The sequence below is a fragment of the Gastrolobium bilobum genome, unplaced genomic scaffold, assembly GCF_033153095.1.
Source record: "Gastrolobium bilobum isolate Gb01-03AN ecotype WA unplaced genomic scaffold, APGP_CSIRO_Gbil_v1 utg6878, whole genome shotgun sequence".
In the NCBI taxonomy this organism is placed as follows: Eukaryota; Viridiplantae; Streptophyta; class Magnoliopsida; order Fabales; family Fabaceae; genus Gastrolobium; species Gastrolobium bilobum.
The window spans coordinates 303,798-317,601 of record NW_026897879.1 but is presented as its reverse complement, the minus strand read 5'-3'; the positions used below and the strand labels follow the sequence as shown (position 1 = coordinate 317,601).

At 41.7% G+C, this 13,804-nt stretch overlaps 1 protein-coding gene across 1 annotated transcript; it reads left to right on the top strand.

Moving 5' to 3' along the window:
• The first annotated feature begins 7,925 nt into the window (after positions 1–7,925).
• LOC133311081 (uncharacterized) lies at positions 7,926–8,899 on the top strand. The gene is made up of 2 exons (XM_061512093.1): positions 7,926–8,059; positions 8,443–8,899. The coding sequence occupies exons 1-2, from the start codon at positions 7,926–7,928 to the stop codon at positions 8,897–8,899; spliced, it is 591 nt and encodes a 196-aa protein (XP_061368077.1).
• The last annotated feature ends 4,905 nt before the right edge of the window (positions 8,900–13,804 follow it).

Genomic DNA, 13,804 nt, shown 5'->3' with positions numbered 1-13,804 from the left:
CCTTTTTCAATTTTTTATGTAAATGCTCATAATAATGGCTGGGTTGGATGAATTGAGAAAAAAACTTGCACATTTTTTTGATGCTGAAGCGCCATTGAAGAGAGAGAAAAGGGAGGAGAGAGAAAGAGTGTGGGAGATAGTAAGGAGAGAGAAAGGGGAAAAATGTTTATTTTATTCCGCAAATCTCCACTATTAGATGAGATTGTAATCTAACGGTGTTAAGAGAGGTAGGAAAAGATAGGCAAAATAAGAGTAGGCATAATAACCTATCCCAAATATAATTAGGAATAGGTTATTTTACCTACCTTTACCTACCTCTTTCATTACCGTTCGATTACAATCTAATCCAACGGTCCATATTTGTGAAATAAAAAAAATAAAAAAATTCCCTTTCTTTCTTCTCACTTCCTTCCACACCCTTTCTCTCTTCCTCTACGCCATACCGGAGACAATTTTTTTTCCTTCATCGCTGGTGTCTGCCGCCGTGGACCTCTTTAAGCCCCCCACCCTCTCTATCACTGTTCTAGCCAAAGTTGTTGCCCCGACTTTGAAGTCCCAATCTTACTCAACAAATCTGACAGTTTGGTGTAACTACGAGGGGGTGGAGGGGGAGGTTGAAGAACTTTTTTTTTTGGTTATTTTTAATGTTATTGTGAAGTTTTACATAATAGGTTAGGCATAGTGCAACGAAATTATTGTGACTAATGACATTGAACTGAACTTGAGGATGAAATCTGAATGGCCAAAAATTACATAATTCAATTAAACGTATCTATGATCAGGAAGAAAAATCAAAATTGAACCACAAGTTTTTGAATTGGTTTTGAAGAAGTTCACATGAAACATGCTAAAATTACATATTTCTTTGAGTTTTCATTTGTTTAGTTACAGTCACAAGGCTTAAGAAGCAGAGCCAAATATTCTTGTAAGCAATTCAAAAAGAATGAAAAGAAACTAAATTACAGAACCCTGGAGCTGCTTTATTGAAGTACACTGTTCTTTGAAACATGCTAAAATTACATGGATAAACCCATTTCACACAAGCAATTTGGAATCATAGATAGAGTTGCAGAAAAAGGAATCATGGATAAACCCATTTTGCACAAGCAATTCGCATAAGAACCCACCTTGTGGCACCGCCGCTTTGGATAGAGTTGTAGAAAAAGGAAGGGTTTTTTTTTCAATTCTTTTTCTGAAGTTGCGAAGCTTCTCACTTAAAATGGAGTTGGAGAGGGTGGGGGGTTAAAGAGGTCCACGGCGGCAGACACCAGCGATGACGAAGGAAGAAAAAGTCTTTAGTATGGCATAGAGGAAGAGAGAAAGGGTGTGGGAGGAAGTGAGGAGAAAGAAAGGGGGGGGGGGAAAGGTTTATTTTATTTTGCAAATATGGACCGTTGGATTAGATTGTAATCGAACGGTAATGAAAGGGGTAGTAAGTAAAGGTAGGCAAAATGGGAGTAGGCAGAATAACCTATCATCTAAAATTATATTAGTCCTCCATGCATTAGCATTTTCTCGTTCATGCTCTTGGGTTTGACCAATGAGTTAAAAATTATTTTCATTTGGTATCAGAGCTATGCATATATTATTATAAGACCCAATTTTTATTTATTTATTAAAATAATTCTAAATTTACATATAGAACCTAAAGTTCATGACAAAATTTCTTTTGGAATATTTTGCAATTGATCTTGGAAACCTTGGGATTTTTGTTCTACGTTATGAGAACTTTCTAACCAGATATCATATGTATGTTTTCATTGAGTATTTTTAAAAAAATTTGAATGTGAATTTTTGGGTTTTATTACATGAAAGTTTAAAAATTTTCTCAAATTATTTTCAAACGATACATTAAAACCTGAATTTCATATTATTCATTAAATTGTTTTGGGGCTTTTGAAAAATAAGTTTTTAGTTTTCAATTGATACAAAAATTGTTTGAAATCGTTTCCTATAGCGAAGGTATTTCGTTCATGAATGTATTGTTATGAAATATAGAGTTTATATTATGAAAGATTCAATCTTTCTTTAAATTGATTTTGTTTCATTGATGTAAAACAAAAATTGGTTTAAGGGTTTTATGTTATTTTTAATACAAAAACCATACATTTTTGTGCCAAGAAAAATCGTGACTCATAGCTTGAAATATCATTTTTTAAACTTCCAAAAGCTCTCAAAAAATCTGTTGTTTTTGAAATGGATTATATTAGAATCTTGTTGGTTTATTTTTTTGGGTTATTTTGTGATGAAAGTCGCTCAAAAATCTGCTATTTTTGAGCTTTGACGAAGCTCCCATGGAAGAATATGGTTTTGAGCGGGTCAACCAATCAAAGGAAGAAGAAAACAATGCAATAAAAAATATCAAGAAATTCTAAGAGTTAGAGTGAGATTGTGAGAGAGACATCCTATTTATATTTCTCACTAAAAGTTTCACGAAATTCACACCACTCTATTAAAATCGTCAGATTTTTGAATACCACAAGATTATTTTTCCTTTGTTCTAAATCCTGATTGAATACCAACGAATTTGGATAGACTCTAAAATAATCTTTTAAAATCCTAATCAAATATCACGTGACTTTTTTCAGTCCATTAAAAACCTAATCGAATACCAATGGATTTTTTTGTCTGAAAACAATCCATTAAAATACTTTGAAATCTCAATCCAATACACCCCCTAATAGTTGGAACTCAAAATGCAACACAACGTAACCTTTGAACCTTTTTTGAGTCTTTGCAACGAGTATTGGAGTGTCGGGAAGTGTCGGAGTGTCGGTGAGTGTCAGAAAGTGTCAAACACGACACGTCAGGTTTTTTGAAGTATCGGTGCTTCATAACTTGCAGTTGGGTTTAATTACTTAGACATTGCTCGCTTGTAAAAGATGGTGTTATGGATATATATCATATCCTAACTACCTACCAAATAATTCACTAAAGGATAAATACCTAATTATCCTAACAATATCAAATAACAAAGCTACTCAAGATAGAGTCATTATCTCAACAGAAAGGAAGTCGAATCCTACCGCAACTGGTATATCTACACAAACCCTAGAGGTAACCCTTATAAATAAGAGGCCAAAGACCCTAGGTATACACTTTTTGACCTATTTTACTATTACTGCCAACACTGTGCACACACCCACGTCTTGGCTATAAGCCTATTGCTTATGCGCAGTGATTGGAGAATTGGCTATAAGCCAATTCAAATACCTATCCTTAAGGTATATCTGAGCGCATATCATACGGTATAGCAATACGGTCTTCTAGGATCTAACATTGGCGCCATCTGTGGGAACGTTAAATTTTGATTCCTATTCCACGATGACGAACACCCGTTCGCAGCAACGCTCAACCTCTACCGTCGTTGCATCAGTCTGCCCTCGGACACCTCCAATTGATTGCAGAACCAGTGCTGGTGGAGGTGCAAGTCGGAGAGGTCGGCACCGAGCAACCACCCTTCGTGACCCAGGGCAACCCAGTAGCGGAGCCTGCACGTCCACCTCCGCATAATGACCAGCCCAAAAGTGAGGATCACGTGGTCAATACCGCCATAAACGCAATTCTTCAAAGGATGCAAGAAATGAAGAACAAATTTCTGGCTCAATAAAGGCTGAATGCCCAGAGGATGGAGGCATTTGAGGTCGAGTTGTGAAACCAGAACGCTAAAGGCCGAGCTGGAAGAGCAGGCCCAGAAGTCCGAGATGGAAGAGCAGGCCCAGAAGGCCACGCTGGAAGAGCAGGCCCAGTTCAAACTGAAGGGCCAGAACATCAGAACTCGGCAGCTGAAAATGTCTGAGATCCTCGCAACGACAACCAGCATGAAGGCGGAGGACAGGGCAACAACCAACGAGATAACTATCTCCATGATGAAGAGGCTAATGATAACCCGTTTACTGAGAAGCTCATGAACTTGACAATTCCACCGAGATTCAAAAGTGCCAAGATCCCCCCATGACGGAAGTCAGGATCCAGACGCTCATCTAGAGGCATTCAAGATCGAGATGTTGTTCAACGGGATAACTGGACCTATTAAGGCCAGAATTTTTGCTACGACCTTGACAGGTCAGGCAATGGCGTGGATAACCCGGCTCCGCAGGAACTCAATCAATTCATTTGAGGACCTGGCTCGAACTTTCCGCCTAAACTTCGCCACCAATAAAGCTCATCCCATGTCGGCCTATGCTCTAGGAAGAATCTGATAAAAGGAGAATGAATCATTGCAAAAATATCTCGATCGATGCAGCCCTCAAAGTGCGAAATCTAACCGAGCCAGTCCACCTGCACTTAATCATCTCAGGATTAGATGGAGACTCTCCACACGCAAAATCCATCTATAAGAACTCGGTCAATGATCTGGAGGAATTTCGACGAAGGTCGGACAAATACATCGACATTGAAGACATGCAGAAGGCTTATGGTGAGTCCAGGGGGCAGAGTCTGAACCACCAGAGTCCAAGCAAGAAAAACAAGGATAGAGATCAGCGAGGGTCAAAGAAAAGAACCAACTCTCGTGACAAGAGGTCGGACGAACGATATCCGAGGACCAAATACGATAGTTACACACCATTAAACATATCCAGATCTCGGATATGGAAAGAAGTGGCTCAAACCGAAATGCGTAATGTCGAAAGGCCTCGGCCCCTCAAAAGCAAGGGCGGTTTGGACAGAAACAAATATTGTGCTTTTCACGATCAGAATGGCCACACTACGGATGACTGCTGGGATCTTCAAGATGCCATTGAGAAGCACATCAGAGAAGGAAAGTTGAAGCAATACATCATCCAAACTTGGGGAAAGAAAAATGGCAAGCGAAGGCAGAGAAGCCGGAGCAGAAGTTATAGCCCGAAGAGGGAGGAGAGGAAAGATCGTCAACAAGACCGCCCTCCTAAGGGCAAGAAGGTCGAAGACAAAGATGAGGAGTTCCACGAAGCTGACTTTGAATGCAATGTGATAAGCAGAGCCTTGGGTGAAGGAGGCGACACTGCAAATGCTAGGAGAAAATACCTAAAGGAAGTCATGTTGGTTAGAGACAGACTAACCTTCAAAGGAAGAGCTAGTAAGCCCGCCCCTCCAAGGTTGTTCTTTACTGAAGAAGACCTAGAAATGGTCGTTCCTGGACATACTGATGGTCTAGTAATAACCAGGGTGCTAGTTAACTGCCGGGTTAAAAGAATCTTCCTCGATTACGGAAGTTCGGCTGACATACTTTTTTGGAGTGCTTTCCAAAATATGAATTTGGATGAGCAAGATCTGAAACCGTGCATCATCGAGCTAGTTGGCTTTAATGGAGAACCATCTCCCCCAAAGGGCTATATAGACTTAAAGTTGACTTTGGGAACAAAAGAAGCATTTCGAGCTGGCAGAGTTCGGTTTATAGTAGTAGATGCACCATCCTCCTACAATGTAATTATTGGCCGGCCTATGATCCATGAGTGGGACATGTTAGTTTCCACCAAACACCAAGCATTGAAGATGGTGGGGTCAAAGAACGAGGTCATCACCATAAGAGGAGATCAAAGGGAATCTAGAGAATGCTACTATGAAACACTGAGAATCATCCATAAAGGGCCATCATCTCCTCCTATAATTAAAAATGGAAGTAAATCCGCCATCAGAGACCAATCGATGTACCCATGTGGAAACCAAGTAAATCTGGTCGAGTTAGATATGAGGGAAGAGCTCCAAGCACCTCATCCAGAGCCCCAAGGAGAGCTGGAAGATGTCAGCATTGGGGAGGACAAAAAACGACATACCAAGGTTGAAAAAGGCCTGGAGGACGAGGTAAAAAAGACACTGATCTCGTTTCTCAACGAGAATTCTGACGTGTTTGCATGGAAGGCATCGGAGATATCGGGGATAGATCCAACATTTTGTTGTCACAAGCTTTCTATGTACCCCGGATCAAAACCAGTCTCCCAAAAGAAGAAAAAAATGAGCCCTGACCGACGTCAGGCTTTGAATGAGCATGTGGACGAGCTATTAGAGGCTGGTTTCATTAGAGAAATAAAATACACCACATGGCTCTCCAACGTTGTGATGGTAAAGAAACCTAGTGGGAAGTGGAGAATTCGTGTAGACTACACCGACCTCAATAAGGTCTGCCCAAAGGATTCGTATCCAATGCCTAACATAGATCAGCTAGTTGATAATTCATCAAAATTTCAACTACTATCATTCATGGATGCGTACTCCAGGTATAATCAAATTCCACTGCATCCAGATGATCATGAGAAGACAGCTTCATATCTGGAATGGGGAACTTCTGCTACAATGTCATGCTATTCGGGCTCAAGAATGTCAGGGCAACCTATCAAAGAATGATGAATTGTGTCTTCCAAAGTCAAATTGAAAGAAACCTGAAAGTATACATTGATGACATGATCGTCGAGTCCATGCACACAGCCAGACATGTGGCCGACCTAAAAGAGACCTTCGAGCAATTGAGAGCTCGGAGAATTAGACTAAACCCAGCCAAGTGTGCTTTTGGGGTGCCAGCTGGAAATTTCTTGGGCTTCATGCTCACCAACAGGGAATTGAAGTTGACCTCGACAAATGCAAGGTCGTCTTGGAAATGAAAGAACCAAAGAACAAAAGAAAGATCCAGCAGTTGGCAGGTCATCTTGCAGCCTTAACTAGGTTTTTACCAAGATCGACAAAGAAATCTCTGCCTTTCTTCAAGCTCCTGAAAATGAGGCAAAGTTCGGATGGGGAGAAGACTGCAAGGCATTTGAAGAAATAAAAAAGTTCCTAGCTTCTCCACCAGTGCTGTCAAAGCCGCAACTCGTAGAGACATTGATCTTGTATCTCCTTGTGGGTGAAGAAGCCATTAGCGCCGCCCTGGTAAGGGAAACAGACAGGGGACAACAGTCGATGTACTTTGTAGGGCGAACATTGCAAGGATCTGAGCTCCGATATCAGAAGCTCAAAAAGGTGGCATTCGCCTTGCTTACCACGGCAAGAAGGCTCCGACCTTATTTTCAAGGGCATCGAGTGATCGTGAGAACCAACCAGCCCATCAGACAAGTATTGCATAAGCCGGATTTAGCAGGAAGAATGATCAATTGAGCTGTTGAACTTTCAGAGTTTGACATATCATATGAACCTCGACATGCAATCAAATCTCAGGCTCTGGCCGACTTCGTATTGGAACTTACTCCCATCTGAGGAAAAGAGCAAGAGAAGGAGGACCTTTGGACTATATATGTCGATGGATCCTCAAACTCCAAGGGAAGCGGAGTTGGGGTGATAATTGAAAGCCCAGATGGGGTGTCCATTGAACACTCGTTGTACCTTGCATTTCTGACCTCAAATAATCAGGCCGAGTATGAAGCTTTCATTGCAAGTATCATACAGGCAAAGGAGCACGGAGCAAGAAGGATAAAAATCCTCAGTGACTCGCAGCTTGTAATCTCGCAAATAGAAGGGAAGTATCAGGCCAAGGAACCCTCATGATGAAATATCTCCAACAAGTTAAGGAACTTTTGGCCGAGTTCAAAGAAGCGGTGGTCCAGTATATACCCCGAAATGAGAATAGCAGGGCAGACATTTTGTCGAAGCTCGCCAACACGAAGGGTTCAGGAAATCATCGAACTGTAATACAGCAAATCATCCCAGAGCCGACTTGCGTGATGGTCATAACTGATAATGAAGACTGGAGAAGGCCAATAGTAGCCTACCTGGAGAAAGGAGTTCTTCTTGACGAGGTCCAAGAGGCCAGAAAGCTCGTGAGGAACTCGGCTTGTTACACTATAGTAGAAGGGCAACTCTATAAAAAGGGTTTTTATACACGTATGCTCAAGTGCCTGAATCAAAGTGAGGCAGACTATGCTTTGACCGAGATCCATGAGGGCATCAATGGGCATCACATGGGAGGAAAAGCTTTAGCCAGGAAAGCACTCAAGGCAGGATAGTACTGGCCCACCATGGAAGCGGATGCAAAGGAGCATGTCAAAAGATATGAACAATGTCAAAAGCATGCACTCATCCTTCATGCACTTCTTGAGGAGTTGCAAACCATCACGGCACCTTGGCCGTTCTACAAATGGGGGATGGACTTGTTTGTCCTTTCACTGCAGCTCAAGGGCAACTCAAATGGTTGATAGTAGTTGTAGACTACTTCACCAAGTGGATTGAGGCCGAACCCTTCACCACCATAACCTCGACAAGGATTCAAAGATTCTTTGAAAGAAATCTGATAAGCTGATTTGGAATTCCAGTTGAAATCATCACGGACAACGGAACATAGTTCGCTAACAAAAAGTTCCAAGAGTTGATGGCCGATTTCATAATCAAACATCGGTTCGCATCAGTGGAGCACCCCCAAACAAATGGACAAGCTGAGTCAGCTAATAAGGTGATCATCAACGGCCTCAAGAAAAGGTTGTTTGATGCTAAGGGAAATTGGGTACAATAATTACACCTCGTCCTATGGGGATATAGAACAAGTGCCCAAACCTCTATAGAGGAAACTCCATTCAAGCTAACATATGGATGTGAGGCTATGATCCCAGTAGAGATCGGAGAACCATCCTGGAGGAGGGTGCAAAGATTGCAAGGAACTGAGGAAAAGAACAGTGAGGGATTGGCTGTAGAGCTCGACTTACTGGATGAAAGCAGGGAGAATGCCAGATATAGAAATATGATGGCAAAGCGCCTTGTGACGACGAGGTTCAATAAGAAGGTCAGACCTCGGTCATTCCAGAATGGTGACTTAGTGCTAAGGAGGGCTGACATCGACAACAAGAATGCTAGAGATGGGAAGCTCACCGTGAATTGGGAAGGCCCCTACAGAGTTAAGGAAAACCTGGGAAGAGGAGCCTATACATTAGAAACCATCTCTAAGAAGTCGGTTAAGAGATCTTGGAACGCAAATAAGCTTAAGGCTTACTACAGGTAGGCTCCAAATCTGACATCCAAGAAATTGTAAAGAGATTTTAATTCTATGCAAATAAGACGAGCTTCTAAGCCCAGTCAATAGATAGATTTTAATTCTATGCAAATAAGACGAGCTTCTAAGCTCAGTCAGTATATAGAGTTTATTTCTATGCAAATAAGACGAGCTTCTAAGCTCAGTCATGTAACTAGATTTCAGTTAAATGCAAATAATATGAGCTTTGATCTCAATCTTAATGCATATCGATTTCTATTCAAATAATAAAAGCCTTCGAGCTTAATGATCTAAAAAGGAATACCTTTTGTTGGCGAACAAAACTTATTCTAAATTGATCAAAATAATCTAGTTAACTCGGCAACTATAAGTCAGAGTGCAATAAAAACAAGATCAGAATTGAACCTCGCGACACGAATAGAATGGGAAGTAAATCGAAGCAATGATCTCGGAAATATGAATAACAAATTAAAATTGCAAGTCAAAAAGCCGACGTATAGTGGCAAAGATGTTCATACAAACTTAAAAAGAGGATCAAAGGCCCAAAATATAGGTACATCATAAAAGTTGGCATTCTGACCTCTTTCATTCTGCATCACGAAGGAGAACAGTTTCATTGGCCTCGGCCTCGGCTTCCTCCTCCTCAGGAGATTCGGAACCCGGAGTGCCAGGAACGATGAATTCGTCCTTCACGCCATACAAAACATCCATCCCTTCCGTAATGAGGTCGGGATTTAAAACCCGAGCCTGAGCAATGGCATTCGCAAAGGACTCGACCGCGACAATTATGATGACGGTCCGGGCTTCATAGTCGGCCTGTAGTTTTTGGAATTGAGCATTCTTGTTAGCCAAGGACTCTGAGCAGGCCTCTTTTTCAACATTTAAGTCGTCCACCTTAGCATTAGCCGACGCCAAAGATTTCTTCACCTCCTTCAACTCGGAGGTCAGATCTTGAACCTTCGTCTCCAACTCGTAATTCAATTTATGGAGCTCTTCATGCTTCCCCAAAAGTTCCTCCACCTTATTTGTAAGAGAGGAATTGGAAGCAGTAGACACGTCGAGCCGTTGATGGAGATCTTGAAAGGACTGGATCAGGGAAGCTGTTTTCAAAGCATCTTCCTCCAGCCGAGCCAACATCGACCTATGGTCAGGAGTCAACGGTGAATTACCCATGAGTTGTTGAGGGGGCTTCAAAGCAGCTCTAAATTGATCTGAAACCCCGACTCTCAATAACTCACCGGGCTCTAAAACAACGACGTCCCCTTGAGAAGTAGGTAAAGGGGGCGATGATGGAGGAGGGGTGATCTGAGAAGCGAAGACCTCAGAGGCAGGTGTAGTATCGCCCATGATGAAGGAGCTACCTCCAGACACAACGTCAAGCCGCCTTTTCTTAGTCACCTCGGCTTCGGCGGCGGCTTCATCTATGGCCTTTCCCTTCGAAGAAAACTTCTTGGGTTTGGGAAAAAACTTCTTATATGCAGAGCTCGTCATGCTAACTGCAAAAAAGAGGCAAAATCAGGACACAAGTTAGGAAATAAATACAAGGGAGCCTTGAGTGAACCTTATAAGGGGAATCACATACCAAGCTCTTCAAGAAGATCTTGTTCAAACTTATTTACAATTCGACTTAAGTCGATAATGCCGAATTCGTCGGCATAGCCAACCAGGACGGAAGCCGCCAATCTCTCCGAATCGGAAAGAGCTACTCCTGGGGTAGTATAATCCCTATAGCGCCTTTGATAGTGATTCTGCATCCAATAAAGCTCGAACCAAGACGCCAAATCCCCTCCGTCTAACCATGACGAGACAAACCAAGGGAGAAAATCAGAATGAGCTGCCACCTTGAAATAGGCATTCTTAAAGCCTTTAAGAGATTAGGAATAAGGAATAAAAATACCCCGATTAGGAGCGCCTCGGAGGGTAACCCAGCCTTTCTTCTCCTTAGCTGCGGCCCCAGACCGAGCTGTATATACATTGAACAAATAGAAGAACAAATCAACTGTACAGGGAAGGAAGACATATGCACACACTTGTTCAAAACCTCGGATAAAGGCCCAGGAGTTGGGATGAAGTTGCGTCGGTGCAACTCGGAGCCTATGAAGAACAGAAATATGAAAATCGGAAAGAGGAAATCGAAGTCCAATTTTGGTGATTAAATCTCGGTAGAAAAATAAGTAGTGAAGCTCATCAACATGAGGACCCGCACACACCGGGCTATCACCTACGGGAAGAATATCAACCCCCGAAGGGTCTCCAACAGGAAGTTGGGTTACTTCGGCAAGAGACATGGTGGACCGCATACTGAGAATTTCAAGTAGAACCCAATTTTGGATGTCGGATTCTTCCATGACCACAGAACTGGAACACGAAGGATGATGGTCAGTATTAAAATCAGTTAAATCCAACCTCGGACCATCCAGGTCGGACAACGACGAATTTGGACTCCAAGAAAAAGGGATGGAACTATCGGAACTGCTGTCAAGGTCGATAAAGGCTGCTTGACTTGAAGTCGAATCATAAAATGGGGTAAAAGGGGTCTGGGACCTCAGAAAGCCCAACTCAGACGAAGAAGAGCTAGAAGTTCTATCGCTGAGACCAAGGGGAGGAATCCGATTTAAAACAGATCTCGAACCAGAAGGATCTTGAGAAGAGGGAAAAATATAAGCTAAAAGAACTGAGTTACCAGAAGAACTCGGCTCAATAGGATCAACGAGGTTTGAGACCAAAGAAAGTCCACCCTTGACAGCGACATTACTAAAGTTAAGCTAGGGTTGACGTTCCCCTCTCCCTCTCCTACCTCGTCCTCTCCTACCGCGCCCACCTCAGGAGCTCCGATGACCTCCTCGGTGACCTCGAAGAAGTTATTGGAGTTTCTCTTTCTCAGTATACTCCCTACCATAAAACCAATATTGGACTGACCAGGCAACTGTTTCACTTCCTCTTCATTAATGCGATGTTCATCACCTTGGCCAGCAGCCGAGCCCGAAGGTGAACCAGGAATACTCATAACCAAACTCAAGATTACAGAAGAGAGGAACCCTCTCTCGAAGCAGTCAAATAAAAACCCTCAAGGAGTATGAGTTATTCCCTCAACTTAGTGAGGAACAACCACAAATCCCAGACTCCCAAAATGAAAGAAATGCGAACAATGACAAAATCAAATTGTGAAAAGAAATGAAAGGATTAGAAAGTACCTGAATATTGAGAAAAAGGATGAGGAAAGCTAGACTCAACCCTCGGAGGGCCTTCGTGAAAAATGATTCTGAAGGAACTGGAAAGCTCACTTGAAAGAAAAACACAGAAATGAAAATGCAAAGATAAAATGGTGAAGAAGCAAAAAAATGAAAATAGGAAGTTGTGAACGGACGAGAGAAGGAAAACCTAGAGGCAATTTCAGCCTTGGGCGCGAATATGAAAGGGCCTCAAACGTTTGAGTGGCCAAGGACAAGGGGGTAAAAACACCACCCACAATAATCATGACCTACACAGGCTCATAATGGCGCACGACCCATGATGTACGAACCTCAAATGAGCATAGGACATGTGGAACGTCATAACCGTCATTGCAGGCAAAATGCAGGTCACATTGACGTGATTGAAATCTGATTTGATCTTACCCATGGTGTTATGACAGATTGCCACCACGGCCAAATGTGACCGACCTAAACCTCGACAGAAATAAAGAAAGGAAAAACTTTCCATGTCGGATTCACACCCGAATCAATATAACCAAGGAGGAGCAAAATTTCCAAATAAACAAGCTCGGCCAGATCGAGTCCAAGATAATATCTCAGCACCCCGGCATTTCAAGTTTCAGAATACCGAACTGGGGGGCAACTGTTATGGATATATATCATATTATAACTACCTACCTAAGAATCCACTAAAAAATAAATACCTAATTATCCTAACAATATCAAATAACAAAGCTACTCAAGATAGAGTCATTATCTCAACATAAAGGAAGCTGAATCCTACCGCAACTGGGAGATCTACACAAATCCTAGAGGTAACCCTTATAAATAAGAGGCCAAAGACCCCAGGTATACATTTTTTGACCTATTTTACTATTACTGCCAACATTGTGCACACACCCACGTCTTGGCTATAAGCCTATTGCTTGTGCGCAGTGATTGAAGAAGTGGCTATAAGCCAATCTAAATATCTACCCCTAAGATATATCTGAGCGCATACCATACAGTATAGCAATACGGTGCTAGGACCTAACAGATGGGTTGAAGAATGTTTCGTATATACTTTTTGTTGGTCTTTTCATGATATGTGAGAGGTTATACATTGTCTGTAGTTACATGGTATACTTGGATGAATGTTCACCACTTTATAATTACAATTTTTCTATGGTTTTAGTGTGTATTGCTAATTTCGATCCTACTTAGGCGGCACTATTTACATTTATTTATTGAATAGTTCGTTTGAGATGATGAGAAATTTTATGGCAAGGTTTTTTTTTTATGGTCAACCCAAACCGTACTGACAAAGAATATTTCAAGTTAGTTTGGGTCATCGATAAGACTATACTTATTTTGCTAATTGATAATAAATTTAATCCTGAAACTGGGAAACGTACACTAGTCAACATTAGATCGATAACCATGAATATATGACTTTTTTTATTTGTTTTTAGTGCTACAAGTAGGACAATTACTTAGTAAGGGTGTGCAGTCTAGGATTTTGAATGAAATGTGCACGAAGCCTGCACACGATAAATGCGAGTGTTTGTAGTAGTGCAGTGTTGGTATGTTCAATGATTAAACAAATAATAATTGGGCAAAAGCATTAGATGTGTAATTTGCTTTTGCTTTTAATGTTGTCGAAGCATAGTAACATTCACATATATTTCTCAACTAGGTGGTTTAAAGATCTAATTAAACGAAACCAAATAGGAAACCAGAC

Excerpts from the sequence above, each read along its gene's own strand:
- LOC133311081 (XM_061512093.1), top strand. The coding sequence starts at position 7,926 with ATGGAAGCGGATGCAAAGGAGCATGTCAAAAGATATGAACAATGTCAA. Across the intron at positions 8,060-8,442 it reads TACAAATGGGGGATGGACTT|AACAAGTGCCCAAACCTCTA; the intron begins GTTTGTCCTTTC and ends ATGGGGATATAG.